Raw genomic sequence first — 15,749 nt, forward strand, 5'->3', positions numbered from 1 at the left:
TATATATATATATATATATATATATATATATATATATATATATATATATATATATATATATATATATATATATATATATAAACGTATTTATTTATATCTGGTTATTCCACATCCAGTATTATGATTATTTGGTGCACCTATAATTTTACTAAGTTTTCTCGTCTTCTAGATGATCGTTTTAAAGATATGATTCTTTAATATTTTTCAAGAGTGACAAAAATTCTTTACTAGATCTAGTTGTTGTGGATTCTTATCTTTTTATACTGATGTCTGATATGTCTCCCACACTTCTAGCGCCAAGGAGTATTGATAAATATATAAGGTCCAATTTGAGAAATGTATACATGGGACCTAGTTTCTCTTTTATGAAATAAATTTATATGGAAAATTTCTTTCTAAAATTCCGCCTAATTGACACATGGATTTAATTTTTGAAGATAATTTCAATTCATGAAATTTCGCGGCATTCCATTTCAATTTGATCATATCTCTCCCTAATGTCGTGAATCGATCTTCATGCAATCAGCGTATCCATTGCGTCTCTCTCAAGGGAAATAGTTGAGACAATAGATGGAGCTTTAGAGTTATACTATGGCGGTTATGTGATAGAATGGACTACATACATAAGAATAGAAACGCAGATTGGGAAATGTTTGATTAGAAACCATGCTTTAGATGTAAGGGGGTATTGTAAATTCATTCTTTGATATTGGATTCATATGAGGTGTCCTTGGTTTGTGATTCATTCAGCCTATTGTTGTTGAGTCATCTGGTTTTAAAACAAAGAATAGTTTTGTTGGTGCATATATTCTATATGCGTGTGTAAAATCTATTTACAAAGCTATGCTATACTATTGTATTTCTCACAAGTGTGAGTGGTTGATCACTTAGCATTTCTTTGCTAATATTTCTAACTGTTTTCCAGGTATGGAGTAGATTGTGCACGAGAGAGCGCTAGCTGTAGATCTACTTCTCCCTTTATGTTAGCTTAGAGGTTGTTGAGATTGTTAGACATTTCAGGCCTGCGTGCCTTAGACTTATGCTTTGCATTGACTTGTTTAGTTTCTATTCCATTTGAGAATTTTTGAGACTTATGATTGATGTTGCCTTAGCATCTAGGTGATGGTTAGCTTGGATGTGGCATAGCACCCCATGTGGGTTTACGATACATGCTTCCGCATTTATATGATTACCATAGAGATTTGATAGCTTTTGCTTTAAGTTTAATACTTATCTTAGCCTGAAAGTGAGGGGTGTTACAAGAGGGACATGTGAGAGTAGTTGTCTCGGCCCCGTAATGGAGACTTGAGAGAGCAGCTTAATCAATCCCGAGCCCAAAGTGGGCAAAGGCAAGCGAGAGACCCCCTGTTAATGGAATCCGAGTGGAAGAGGCGCCCCTGCCTCCCGCTCCGATTGCACCGGAACGTCCGGAACAATTAGGGATTCTGGGAATGCTTACCAGGTTGGTGGATGTTCACGAGCGAGAGGTTCGCCTCCGAGAAAGAGAAGGGCTCTTGGAGGGTCGACAAGCAAGGTTTGTTCCGCTGGCAGAGCAAGAAAGGTCGGCTACCTCACACCGATTTCCTTCGAGATTACGAGGGCTGCGACAATTCGTATTCAACAGACTGTCGAATCGAGAGACACCGGGTGACGAGGATCTAAGGGAAGCCGTCCCTGACGAGCCTAGAAATGGGCGTGAGCGACATTGTGACGAGCTTCAGAGGCGTATTGAGGAACTCTCGGTCCAGGAAAGTAGTGGCGAATCGCGTTTAGGGCCGGGTCAGAATCCATAGGATGTTGCCGTGTTAGCATGACAGGTCCGAGTTCTGCAGAAGCAAGTGAATGGGAACCTGGAAGACGCCTAGTCTTTCGTGCAAGCACGTCCATTCTCCCGGGAAATCATGTCATTTCGCACCCTCGCGGAGTTCAAATTGCCTGAGAATCTGACGTACAATGGGTCCGGGGATCCTCGAGAGCACCTACTTAGTTTTCAAGCCCGAATGCAGAACCATGGAGCCGAGGACCCGTTGATGTGCAAAGCCTTCTTAACTACCCTAATCGGCTCGGCACAAAGGTGGTGCATGAAGTTATCCGAGCACTCCGTTCACAACTTCGTGCAATTGACCCAGCTCTTCTTGACCAATTATGTTGCGTATTTGCGGCCAAAGAAGAACTTTATGTATCTATCCGGAGTAAAGCAAGACCATGGAGAATCACTTAGGTCGTACTTGGCAAGATGGCATAAAGAAGTTCAGGCGGTGGACGACTTAGACGACAAGACATTACTAGTCATGTTTATGGAAACTCTAAGGCTAAGAAAGCTGTATACCAATCTCCATACTAAGTGGCCGAGCTCATACGCCCAAGCTGACGCTGAGGATGCGGTAAAACAGAGAAGGATTCAGGAAGGAGGGACGTTGTGATCCAAGAAGCCTCGCGTTGAAGAATCTTGTGCTGGGAGATTCGATAAGGGTCGGCTGGGACGACAAGAGATTGGTCGGAACTCCGAAAGAGCGGGTGTCCCACCCTTCCCGCAGCAGCCCGTTGCAATCCAAGAGGTACAAGCTCCGTTGCGCACGGAAGTGCAACCGATTAAGACGCCCCCAGCCACTGGACAGACCTCACAAGAAAGATGAAACAGTCCACCATTCATCTTGCATGCAACCTAAGTGGGAATTTGATTGACAAAAGCCAACACTTGATTCACGCCATCACTGCTTCTGAGCTCATTGAGTGTGGAGGTGATGACCGGTGAGGAGGCGGAAAACCAATAGCAGCCGCGAGCTGGTGTGGCGACGTGGTCCCTAGCATCGGCACATCGTCGAAGAAATCTTGATGAGACGAGTGGCGAGGGTGGCGGTGACCTCCGGTGCAGCTCGGACGAACCAGCAACAACAGCGTTGAACGACGACAGCAACAAGGAGATCCGGCTGCCTCTAGTCTTCGCTCTGTCTCGCTCATCAACATGCAGCAGCGGCCACCAGTAGTTCTCTACTCTCTCTCACTCCTCAACGTGCAACAGCGGATGGTGACTAGATTGACGGGGAGTGAGGGAAGGGACGACGGTTGACGGCGGTGGTGGCAAAGCTCAGGGTCAGCAACTGCATGCCGCTTGTTCTTCTTAAATTTTGGGAAGTTTTGAGTGACAGCGGTGAGGCAGAGCTCTCCGATGAGGAAGGACGCGTTTTCCCTCCGGCGAATAACGTGGATGGCAATGGTGACGGAGAGTGGCGTAGTTCGGCTGCGAGGGCGGTGGCCGACGGTTGTGGAGGATGGCGTGTGTGGCTCAGCCGTCGATCTCTCTAGTTGCTGCACATTTTCAGTGCTCCTCCATTGAAAATGAGAAGTCGGCCTCATGAATTTTGAGAGAAGCCGATCGGAGCAGAGAAAATGCTGGCTACGGATCAAAAGCTGGGATCTTCCACCTCTGCCTCTCTTTTCTCCTTTTCTTTCCCTCCGGTGTTCCATGCAAAGATTCAGAACAACAGTCACCGGAGAAAAATTACAAGAACACGACCTTTTGTTTCGGTCCCCACAGACGGCGTCATTTGATAAGGATTAAACCCTCCATGTATCTAAGTGTATAGCAGAGTATGTAAAGTATAAAGTGTAGATGAGAGAATTGAACCCAAGGAAGTCAATTTATTCATTATTCTTCCATAGTCTAGAGAGCGTAGAGAGAACAACATCTTGGGTATTTTCTAGGGAGAGACCAGAGAGGAAAAAGTCCCTATCATGAAGGATTCAAGTCCCTTTTATAGGGCTAATACCGTATAGTACACTGAACATACGTATAGTCTTCGTAGGGCGGTATACGCAGGGTATATTCCCTATCAACAGTAAAGTAGAGAGAGAGATTTATAGTGGTTCAGAGGTAGTATAATCCTCCTAATCCACTCTTCTCCTTTCACTCCAAGGAGGAAATTCACTATCTTATTCACCCAGATACAAATAGTGAGTCTCAAGTGCTTGCTACCCAAGCACTTCTTCGAGTGTCTCGCACAAAGCTACACTCAATCCGAGTATCTCGCACAAAGTTATACTCCTACACCGATTAAGTGTCTCGCACAAAGCTAGAGTGTCTCGCACAAAGCTACACTTAATTTCCCCCGAGTGTCTCGCACCAAGCTACAAGTATAAAATAATTTTATACACTTGTATTTTCCATATCATTTTCGCTAATTTGACTAGGCTAGAAAGATTGATTCTATTTTAGTGGAAGCAAACGATTTACAAGTATAAAATAATTTTATACACTTGTATTTTCCATATCATTTTCGCTAATTTGACTAGGCTTTGACTTAGGTGAATATTTATTGTCTATTAGACTTAAAATAAAATTGGGGGTCTAAAATTATATTTTTGGTTCATAAAAACAATTACACTTTATTCCTAACACTTATGTTCCTTGCATTGATTGATAGCTTGCTTGGGGACAAGCAAGAATAAAGTGTGGAAACTTGTGATAAGTGCTAAAGATGCATTCGTTTATGGGTCATAAGGAGTTGTGTTGTGCTTATTTGGAGTCTTTTGTGGTTGATTGATAATGGAAATGCTTAGAAATGTGCTAATGTGTTGCAAAGCCCTACAAAGGTGTACATTTTTGTGTCTTTGACGGGTTGGAGCATAAAGGATGACATATGGGCTTAAAAGGGGGCATCCGGGATGAAGTGCAGTGGAGACACGCGTCCATGAAGCCATCCACGTTCGTGGCGGGGTCGTCGATTCAGAATAGAAAGTTCCGCGAACGTGGTGCGGGAACTTTCACAAAGTATGAGGGAGTACTAGGGGGCATACGAGCATACACCAGCTCGTACAACCGCCCAGATTTCAGCGCCTATAAATGGCCTTTGACGGGGATTTTGATCAATCATCTTCTATTATTGTTTTGTAATTATCAAAGCTTTTAGATTAGGTTTTACTCTCTCTAGATTAGATTCAACTAGCTACATTCCTATTCTTTAATTCCAAGTGTAAGATGAGATCTAGGTTGGGGGAGAATTGATAACTCTCCTTGATTGTGGATATCTTCCTTCCAATTTGTGTATTTGAATATTGCAATGTGGATTCAAGTTTGGTATTCATCTTCTTCCATTTCCATTCCATTTCCTATACTTGCCAGATTTGCTTTCCTACAATTTTTATTTAATTACATGATGAATTGTAGCTAGAATATCTAGGAGTTGGATTTGATGATCTAGATATTATGCATGCTTGACCTTTCAATGTTGAAGATATGAGATTCTTGCAATTGTGTCTTAAATGCTTTTGTTGTGAATGATGATATGTGTTGATCCTTTTCTCATTACCGCGGAATGAGTAAGGAGCTGAGTTTGAGAGATTGGAAGTAGCAAGATATTGTGCTTTCATGTAAGTCTTGTGATCATTTGCATTTTCTTGCTTTACATTCTGAAAGGCTAAAGTAAGGAATGAGGTGAAGACCATATGTTTGATAAAATGTTTCTTAGAACCATGGTCACGGAACGGTGCTCCATACCAAGAAAAGCCTAGTAGACCGATAGGTGAACGACACTTGTAAAGCCTCATGAAAGTTAGCCATTGCATTACATCGAGTCCACCATAGCCTAATGCATGCATAAGCTCAAGTGATTGAATCCAACACCCCGCTTTACTTGCTTTGTTCATTTTTTTAATACTCTCCTTGCTTTGTTCCTACATTTGTTCCCTTCCCTTTACATGCCTACACATGTTCTCCCTTGCACCTAGTTATCTCTTATTGAAATTCTTCCTTTGAAAGTATTGCTCTTAATTAACTCCAATTTGTCTTCCTTTGAAAATGACATTTGGGAGAATCATCATTCTCCACCCCTACTTTCCATCCACCGCTAACTACACCTTGTCAGCAAACCAATGCAAATGCAAAACAAAATATTCCAAAATTACAATTTTAGCTTTAAATGGCCTATGTTCAGTATTTTGATCATATTTTAATGTATGAATGTCCAATTGGGATGATTTCAATGGCATTAGAAATCCAACTCAAAGGGCTACAATTCTTATGAGGACTATAATGCCAAAATCCAAAGTTACGAGGGTCCAAATTGGCATGGAAGTTGAAGTTGCACTATAAAGTTGCTGGAATGAACATTGCACAAGTTCGACGAGTCAAAAGTGTGTCGAAAGATGATTTTGTTGTTAGGAATATTTGCAAAGATTTTGATGATCCGAAATGTATTTTGAAAAATTAGAACCCCCAAATTATTTATCTTTTTTTTTTTCTAGAAATTGTATTTCTTTCGAGAATCAAGCAAAGGACGAAAAAGATTGTTTTATTCGAGCAAAAATCCCTTGAAAAATCTAATCTCAACTTTACCAAGTCTTGGTTGTTACTTTTGGAAGAAAATGGCTCATAAATGTTGAGCATAAATTTATTTGAGCAAAGGATGTAGCAAGAATTTAAATAGCAAAGTTAGTAGAAGGCTTGTTAGCAATGAAGGTGGTAGCAAATGTACTTATGTACATAGTTTGAATCCTCTTGGTGACATATTTTTAAGAATGCTAGGTGACATATTTTTAAGAATGCTAGAGTAGATGCTAGAAGTGGATGATGAATGCTAGAAGAATAAATGACTAGCATTGGCTAATAGAACCCAAAAGTAGCATCGGCTACTATGAAGCTAAAGAAGCATGAAAGCTAGAAGAAAATGCTATCGAGATGGATTGGCTATTCAAAAAGTCCAATAATCAAAATAGAAAGGATGCTAAGAGGAATAAAAGCTAGAAGAGATTGATACAAAGAGTGATACAAAGAGTTGCTAATAGCATTGGCCACTAGAAGTGGTTAATAACGAGAATGATACAAAGAGTTGATATAAAGAGTTGCTAACAACATTGGCTACTAGAAGTGGTTAATAGCATTGAGTGGTACCATTAATCACTAGAAGTGAAGATAGCAAAGTTGACAAAAAGCAATGGATGCTAAAACAAGGAGTTTGGCATAGCATTAACTACTAGAGCAAGCACTAGCATTGGTTGCTAGAAGTGAAAATGGAATTGCTAAGCTTGAATGCTAAATTAGCACTCATCACAAGAAGTGAAAGATAGCACTACTTGGAGAAAGACATGACAATGGCAAGCATGATAACAACACTTTTTTAGCATGACAAAAAGGAAATGTTGTAGCAAGTTTTATAACAAGGATTAGCAAGCAAAGAAGCTAATATATTTGCAAGCTTGATGGGAATCTCTCGTGAAGGCCGAATGATTGAGTATCAACAAGGCAACACAAGAGGAAATCAAGTGAAGATCAAAACTCAACCTAGAGTTTGAATGAATCAAATCTCATGTTCCAACCTAGTGCTCAACAAATATTGAAGATCAATTAAAATCAAGAGTCCAAGGAGAACAAAAACAAACTGGAGAAACACGAGAAGAGTTATACACGAAAAAAAAAAGGTTATCTGCTACAAACTCAAGAATTTTCTCTATGAAAATTACTGAAGAATACATGTCAAATGTGAAAGGAACTACAAAGTCAACAAAGCCTAAAGATACAAACAAAGTTGCAAGGAGAAATTTCAATATGTCAAAATCAAGTTGCAACTGGAGCCGAAAGAAACGATCAAATTGTCAACCTATCAGATCAGGCTACAAGTTCTAAGAATTCAAAAATCAAACTATCTCGTTCCAACGGATACATTTGATCATCTATAAAATGTTTAAAGGTTTGAATATATATAATTGTTATGTAAGATATATTTGTCACTTAATTTAAAAGTTTGGTATTAAATTATCAAGTTTTAAAAGTTTAAATATAATTATCACAATACATAAAATTTTGATTTAAAAAAAAATTCAGGAGAAAGCCTTTTATTTATTGTGATAGAATTCTAATGGGGCTTCAACAAGTCTCATATTCAATAATATACAAACAATTATGCTACTTTTATCGGGAAATTATTGTTTGGACTGGCTGGACCACTGGTCTAAAATATCTTCGTGAATAATATGAGTAAAAATAATATACATTATATGATAGAATAATGTACATTATGCTTTAGAATAATGTACATTATGTGTCAAAATAATATACATTATGTGTCAAAATAATGTACATTATGTGTTAGAATAATGAAACATCTGGCTTACTATAATGTAAATTATGTTTTAAAATAATGTACATTATGTTTTAGAATAATGTACATTATGAGTTATAAAAATGTATGTTGCAGCTAGGCGCGTGAAAAAATAAAATTAAACAAAATAGCATCGTTTTTTTACCCTGGTCCACGCAATAATTACTCATTTTTACCACATTGCACATTTTATTGGGCTTTTATTTATGGGGAAAGTTTGTAGTCATTAGCTGAATGTGAGCTCTAGGTAAAGTGACCCTAACTGACAAAAAAATAGAGGTAAATCAATTCAAATCATTCATATGGGGAGTCGAACTTGAAACCTTATGGTTACTAACTTAGGTTGCTCACATTGAGAATCAAATTAAATTTTAAATATTATGATTACTAATCATATGTCTAACTGCCAAAGACCTTGTGGTCAAGCGGCGTAGCAGTGGTCCTTCCAAGTGAAAGGTCACAGGTTTGATGATTTGATTCCCCGTGGAAGCGTTGGCTCTTTGACCAGATACAATAAAAAAAAATCATGTGTCTAACTCACTCGACTAGAATATTGTTAGTTGTGCACGAAGGTATCCCTTATTTTCCTACTAATTTCATTTGTATGCTTGCGATAATGCTAGTTATGTTGAATCACAATTTACAGCACCAATATTTTTTAAATAAAAGAAAAAAAACCGGATATCCTTTTTTAATTTTGGGTTATGACTTCCAAAGTTGGATTTTCACTCCTCTTCATTACATCTAAAGATTTCCGAATAAAAAAGAAATAGAACAAAAAGTTAAAATCGAATTTTTTTCAACCATCTTCATTCAAATATTAATTAATAATATAAAATTACTCTAAATATTAGAGGGAGAAACGTAGTTATTGGCCTTGTTTGGTAAAATTGTTAGCTTATCAGTCAATTTTGGTTTATTTGACCATTATTAGCTGTTTGACTTGGTTAAACAGTCAATATGAGTGTTTTGGTTAATCAGTTTTTTTGTAACAACTTATTGCTACTGATGAGCACAAATGATGAGTGTAAAAAGGGTGTAATGTCGTTCCGCTGAGGATTGGGGCTATGGCACGTAATTGTGTGAATTACCAGGCACTAGAGTATATGAATTAATAGAATCCAAGCAACAAAGACTGAATGGTGTAAAAGAAAGCAATTGATTAATGTGTAAACAGTATGATAAAGGTATGAGCCAGATTAGGGGATTGTAACCTTGATGTTCTAACAAACTCAGGATTAGGGAAAGAATAATTAACCAAGGGATATATGGGCAATGCACAAAAGAATTCAACTCAGCTACTTTCGTAATCAATAAGAGAATTAGGCTAAGATTGCCCCACTGTCGTGATGCATCAATCATAACCTTAAACACCTAAGCATTGTAAGCCCCCAAAATTACCTCTACTTTCATAGCAGGAAAATTAGGTTGAAATTGGTAAGGCTCGAGGTCTCCATCCAACTGTCGTTGTAATGAGTCCTTCTCCTAGACTAGCAATTAATTCTGGCCACAAACCAATAACTAGTGCAAAGAAATCCCCAAATCAACATAAACCCTAGGTAAAAGATTCAATCCCTTTATGCAATTAATCATAAATTGAACATCAAGATTAACAATGGATCCTTAATCCAAACCCATAAACGAATTACTCCCGCATGATGGGAGTAAACAAAGCAAAGCAATAAATAACCATAAACATTGCAAGAAATATAAAGGGAAGAGAAACTTAACTGATAAAGAACAAATCCAACTTCAATCCAAGATTCCAAGCTTGAAATTAAATAATCTAATGTATAACTAATCTAAACTATGCGAGGGAAATATAGAGAGAATAAACTAAAACTAACTAGTGTTTAGAACTCTGTAAGGGAACCTCCTTAAATTGTAGAGAATATGTGAAATATATAGGAGATAGATGGGCCTTGACCCATGAGACAACTTCCAATTCTTTTCCAATTCTTATTCTTGTTTCCTATTCTTTCTTGGTAATTTCCTTTTCTTCCAAAACTTGTCCAAACTGCTCTAAAATTCTTCATTTGCTGCTCCTTGTGGATAATTCAACTCTTGGGATAATTTAACACACAAACAATTCTCACTTTCATTAGGATAAGGAAAATAAGCATTAAAACAACTAAAATAAGGGGTGAATTATTGTACAAAATAGTAGATATCAGCTACAAACTCTAAAATTCAAAAAACTGCTCAAAGCAGCTATTTCAATAAACTTTTTGAAAAAAATTATATCCTTAAAGGTTATTTTGCATGTAATAAGCTATTAACTAACAGCTAATTTACCAAACATCTTTCTACAATCAGCTAATCCTATCAGCTAGTCAAACTCGCTAAAAACTATTTGCCAAACACATACCCCATCCATTATCAAAGTCAAAATTGGATTTGCTAACTTAATTTACCCTCAACGCACCCTAAAAGAGTGTTTAGTTTAAGAGATGATTTTAGGCAATGTAACATTCGCAAAAATTTTACATAACCTATCCTACAAATGTGGGAAGACTGTGATATTTATAAATGCTACAAATAACTAAAAACAACATTGCTCTAAGAATTTTGAGTTTTGGTGGGGATGAATTTTGATTGCGGTACATTTTAAGCATTTTGTTAGTGATTGGAAGATTTGAGAATATAAATAAATAAATAAATGAAAGCAAAATTGGAGACAATTATTAAAGGAAAAGACCAAAAGAAGCAATATATGAAAGAATGAAAATGCACAAAACAAGAGTCCACATGTAAAGCATGCAACACTTTTACGCAATAATAGGTCACATAAAATACTGTTTTTTTTTTTAAGGTATAAAATACTGTTGAATAGACTATAAGTAGAAGACTTTTAAATTTACACACAAAAGTAAAGAAAAAAAAAGATGTTATAAACATATAATAGTCAATGAATCAAAATTAAAATAATTTGTAGAGTATAATAAGTTTATATACAAATGAGTTACGGGACATATATATATAGATCGAGTTTAGTTCATTACACATGCTTTTGAACCTAATGTGGTTGCCCCATATGCTATTCATTTGTCATATCAAGTCTTTAATTTTCCCATTTCAAGAAAAGAAGTTTTTATTTTTTGCACTTATTTTTAAAAAAATTTAAATATTAAAATTATACTTTTTTGTATTATTTGATAAAAATTATAAAGTGCTTTTTAAATATACATAAATTTCATCCACTAAACCAAATTAAATATTACAAAAATTAGTTTGAGTAAAAATTAACTATCCATGTAATGTCATGCACTTATTTTAGAAGGGAGTTGGAGGGGGTAGTACTATAATCAATAGGTTTATAATAATAATTTCTACGATATTTTTGTGTTTAGTGTTTCGTTTTTCCAAAAAAAAAAATGCAAAGAACAAATTCATTTTTGTTTCCTTCAAAAGGGGAAACAAAAGCAATAGAATTTACACATGGGTCATTTTTAGTCATTATGTAAAGGAAAATACTCGTTTTCCCTTTTGAATTGTACTTCTAAACTTTTTTCTCATGATGTGTATTAAGCGTAAGGTTAATTCGAAGGTTAATAAGCTAGTAAATGCGTAAAGTAAAATGACACAAATATTTTTATAGTGGCCTGGTTTGAAAACCTTCCTACTCCACTATTCTCTTTAACTCCAAGGAGGTTCTACTAAGTATTGTAGCACAAATACAAAGTGATAAGAAACCTCCGTTGATAGTCCTTCAAATAGGGGCCAGCCATGAAGTCTCCCTACTCTTCATTATTCAATATATGGGCTAGCTAAGGGTCATCCACAAAGCCGCTTTACTAGGTTGATCTCACAACTATAATTTCGGTAGAAGATGGTTGTTGGTTGTTGAGTGTTAGACTAAAAAACTCCCTCATATTTCACTTCAGCTAAGAGAGCTTAGTTTAGCTTGAACTCTTTGAACACTTGCACAGAATACTCTTTATATCACACTAGCTTCAACATTAACATTTTCTCTCTAAGCTTGGGGTCCTTCTTTAATAGATGAGAGGATGAATGAGTGCTAACCTTAAATTTGAATCTCGATGTTGTAACTCAGCAAGTGGTAGCCGTCAAGAAAGCTACCAGAATCTCTAAAAATCTGCTGCCATTTGATAACTTCTACAACTTATTCATAGTATAGGGTAATGATTGTTTCCCTATTTAGCTTATAAGCACTCCAAAGTAAAAAAGAGTTGCTCATGATTATCACCAATTTGTCTTTTCATAGACTTCATTAAGTGTTAGACAAGTTGCAATTGTCCAACGGCTCCTTTTTGTTACATTTGGAATGAACTTCTTCCGAGGTTTATCTTCCTTGAATGACTTCAATGGGTCTCCTACATGCGTGGAATACAATAGAACATCCCCTTTCATCATCTAAGAAGAGTTGTCACGACTTCTAGTATTGGACTTCTTATATATAGTCTTAGACTTCTTTTGATTCTCTTAGCTTCCTTTCAATTAGACTTCGTCCACTTGTTTCCTTCCGAATCTCTTCCTTCCAAAATCTTTCCTTCTAGATGTTTTCTTTTGAAACTGCTTCATTCCGGTCAGTCCAAATGCGAAGCCTATCTAAATTTACAACAAAGAATAAAGGGGTCTAAAGTGCTTATATGAATAAACTCTAAATCATCAAAACCTATTACAAATCTTTATCTAACAATGTGGCTTTCATTAATTAGGTCTTCATGAATTGGTGACCCCTCATTAATTAAAAAAATGAATTTAGTTATGTCATATTGGGAGAGAAAGCTTGTAAGAAAAATATATGAGGGGTATATAACATTGTTATTTTGCAAATTCATTTTTTTAAAAAAAAAAATATGCTCTTATATAATTTCAACCATGTTGTAATTTGAGTCCCAACAATAACATTTGTTTTTAATTCATTGAATTGTTAGTCGACGTTATTTTCAAGTAATAACTAATCCGTAACATTTATCCCAACAGATATTTAAGCCATTTCATTGTTAAGTCATAAACAATAATATTCATTTTAAGAGTTGAGGATGAGAGCATATATATTTTCTTGAAAAAGAATGACCAAGTGAGTGGATTATGGTCTCTGTATCTGAATGTTATGAATTCGATTCTTATCAATACCATCCTATGTGATTAACGCGAACTATTATACAAGAGCTAGGGACATATTGATAATTTCAACCAATCCAACTATAAAATAATTTTTTTTTAAAAACCAAAAAATAGGGGCAAATCACAAACATGAAAAGTAAGTTACATTCAATTTGTTTCTCTAAAATTCATACCAAACATAATTGCGTTTAGAAAAAATCGTAGTTTATACCCCTTACAAATATGTCAATTATCACTGTCACCTCTAAATTATTAGTGATGTAATGTTGCACTTCAATTTTATAAAAGTGACATACATTGCTCTTCTCTTGAAATTATTAGTAATGTGAATGTGATTACATGCCGTTTTCCTTGTTCGAAGAACACGTTTTCTTTTCCTCCATTTTTATTTCTTCATTTGTTCTCTTTCTGCCGACAACAATGTTTCTCTTTCTTCTTATTAGGGGAGGGACAATATATGTCACGTTTTAAAATTTGAGGGGCACCATCTACACCACTAATAATTCAATAGTGACATTGATAACTAACATATTTATAAGGGATATAAATTAAAATTTTTTTATTGCCTATATTTTGAGATAAACGGAATGTTACACAATGTACAAATTATAACAAAAAATTGATGTGATTGCATGATGTGTAGTTAACTCCAAATAATGTTGCTATCCTATCAACTTTATATTTAAAATAATTACATAAAATTGCCATTCATGTCTACATGACTAGGACATTTAAATTAAAAAAAAAATAATGTGAAGCCCATAATCATTCATAGCACGATGATTACGTTTAAGAATTTTTAATGTATTTTGTAATGAAAACGACCTACCACTACCGCTGTCTTTTATCATGTTCTTTCATATAATTTATTTTATTTATATTATAAACGCATATCAATCTGCTCGTAGTGTCCAGACTTAATCAACGTTGTTTAGATAAGGCCGGTGGTTGAGTCATTTCTTCTTTTGATTTTGACTCTCTCTCTCTCTCTCTCTCTCAGCTTTCAGGTGAGCGTAAGGACAATATTACTTGTTTTCAGCTTTCATCTTGTTTCTGGACTGCGCATGATTTTAGTGTGTTCTCGATTGGAAGAGAGTTCATATCTTTCTTTGAGGTTGTTGATCCAATAAGTTGTTTTATTCTGTTGTTAATGATTAAATTAAAGTCGGTTTTCATCTTCGGTATTGATTTTCTGATGTGTGTTGACTGCTTCCGCGGTGGATTTGGGGTTAGGAGGTTTTTAAGAAACCTCTCCTATTGATTTTGGATTGGAATTCTGTGTTTTGATTGATCTTAATATCGTTGAACGAAAATTACACTTTTCTTCTATTCTCAAGTTCCAATCGTGCACACTTCTAGCTTGAATGTTTCTCCTTCGTGTTCGTTTGTACTCTTGAGAGAATGAGAGTTCACACTCATCATGGATTTTATTTTATTGTTTTGCGTGAGAATTCTGCTAATTTGTGTATATGAGGAAAAAACCCTTGAGATTTAGGCTTATTGGATATCAAATCAATATGCATACTTACAGAAATACAACATACACATGAATATACTTGAGGTTTGAAGGTGGATTTATTATGATTTTGTGGTAGATGTAAGATGAGATTTTGATGTAGTGTGTTTCACTGTAGTTGTGTAGTCTCCTAAGCTGTTAATCTGTGGTTATGTATGATGTAGATATTTTGACCAATATTTGCTGCTTTGACATTTGTGGATTCATCTGAAACTGGTAGTAGATGGGATCTGAGGGGCCTCCAGCTGTAACAGTCCATGTTACCGGTTTTAAAAAATTTCATGGAGTAGCAGAAAATCCAACAGAAACGATTGTAAGTAATCTTCAAGATTATATGAAGAAAAAGGGCACACCCAAAGGGCTCATCCTTGGGAGTTGCACTGTTCTTGATACTGCAGGCCAGGGAGCAGTCGGTCCTTTATACCAGACATTGCAATCTGCTCTGAACAATGATGGGTCTGACTCATCGAATTCCAGAATTATTTGGGTCAGTCTCTTTCCTTTGACTTTTCCTACAGCAAATTATGTTACAATTAAAAGTATTATCAGATCAAAATTGTGTTTGGTGCCTAGTGGAAACACAGTTTGATGGTGAATTTCTAGTTTCATTTGAATTTCTGTCAGATGGCATCTTGGAAAAGGCATTATAAAAAACATAAAATCCTCTTTTTTCATTTGGGGATGGAAATATTGGATACTATGTTCATTACAAATTAGGCAGGGGAGAATTGTGACAAGGTGGGTTTTACATGTTACTGCCTCCATCCAACAGTACATGTAAAACAATCCTGGTTCAGCTTGCTGACTTGTGCTTGTTTAACCAATATAATACCCAGACTGTTAATAATATTCAATATTGGATATTTACATTGTCAAACTTGACTAAATTTTCTATTGGATATTTACATTGTCAAACTTGACTAAATTTTCTATTCTAGATATAGCACCAACAACAATGGACTCAAACCCTTTCTAACAAATACGTTTATTTGACATGATTAAAGAAAAGAAACTTTAATTCACCAAAAAAAAAAAAAAAAAAAACA

At 35.8% G+C, this 15,749-nt stretch overlaps 1 protein-coding gene across 4 annotated transcripts in view; it reads left to right on the forward strand.

Moving 5' to 3' along the window:
- The first annotated feature begins 14,067 nt into the window (after positions 1 to 14,067).
- The window catches only part of LOC116006647 (pyrrolidone-carboxylate peptidase 1-like), a 5,373-nt gene continuing 3,691 nt past the window's right edge, over positions 14,068 to 15,749 (forward strand). Inside the window, exons 1-2 of one of the 4 annotated variants that reach the window (XM_031247097.1) lie at positions 14,068 to 14,194; positions 14,868 to 15,190. In XM_031247097.1, the coding sequence (XP_031102957.1) occupies positions 14,927 to 15,190 (264 nt within the window). In that variant the 5' untranslated portion in view covers positions 14,068 to 14,194; positions 14,868 to 14,926. Of the gene's footprint in view, positions 14,302 to 14,867; positions 15,191 to 15,749 lie in introns of all 4 variants that reach the window. The other 3 variants (XM_031247100.1, XM_031247101.1, XM_031247099.1) reach the window with 3 other exon arrangements.

The sequence above is a fragment of the Ipomoea triloba genome, chromosome 15 (assembly GCF_003576645.1).
Source record: "Ipomoea triloba cultivar NCNSP0323 chromosome 15, ASM357664v1".
Lineage (NCBI taxonomy): Eukaryota > Viridiplantae > Streptophyta > Magnoliopsida > Solanales > Convolvulaceae > Ipomoea > Ipomoea triloba.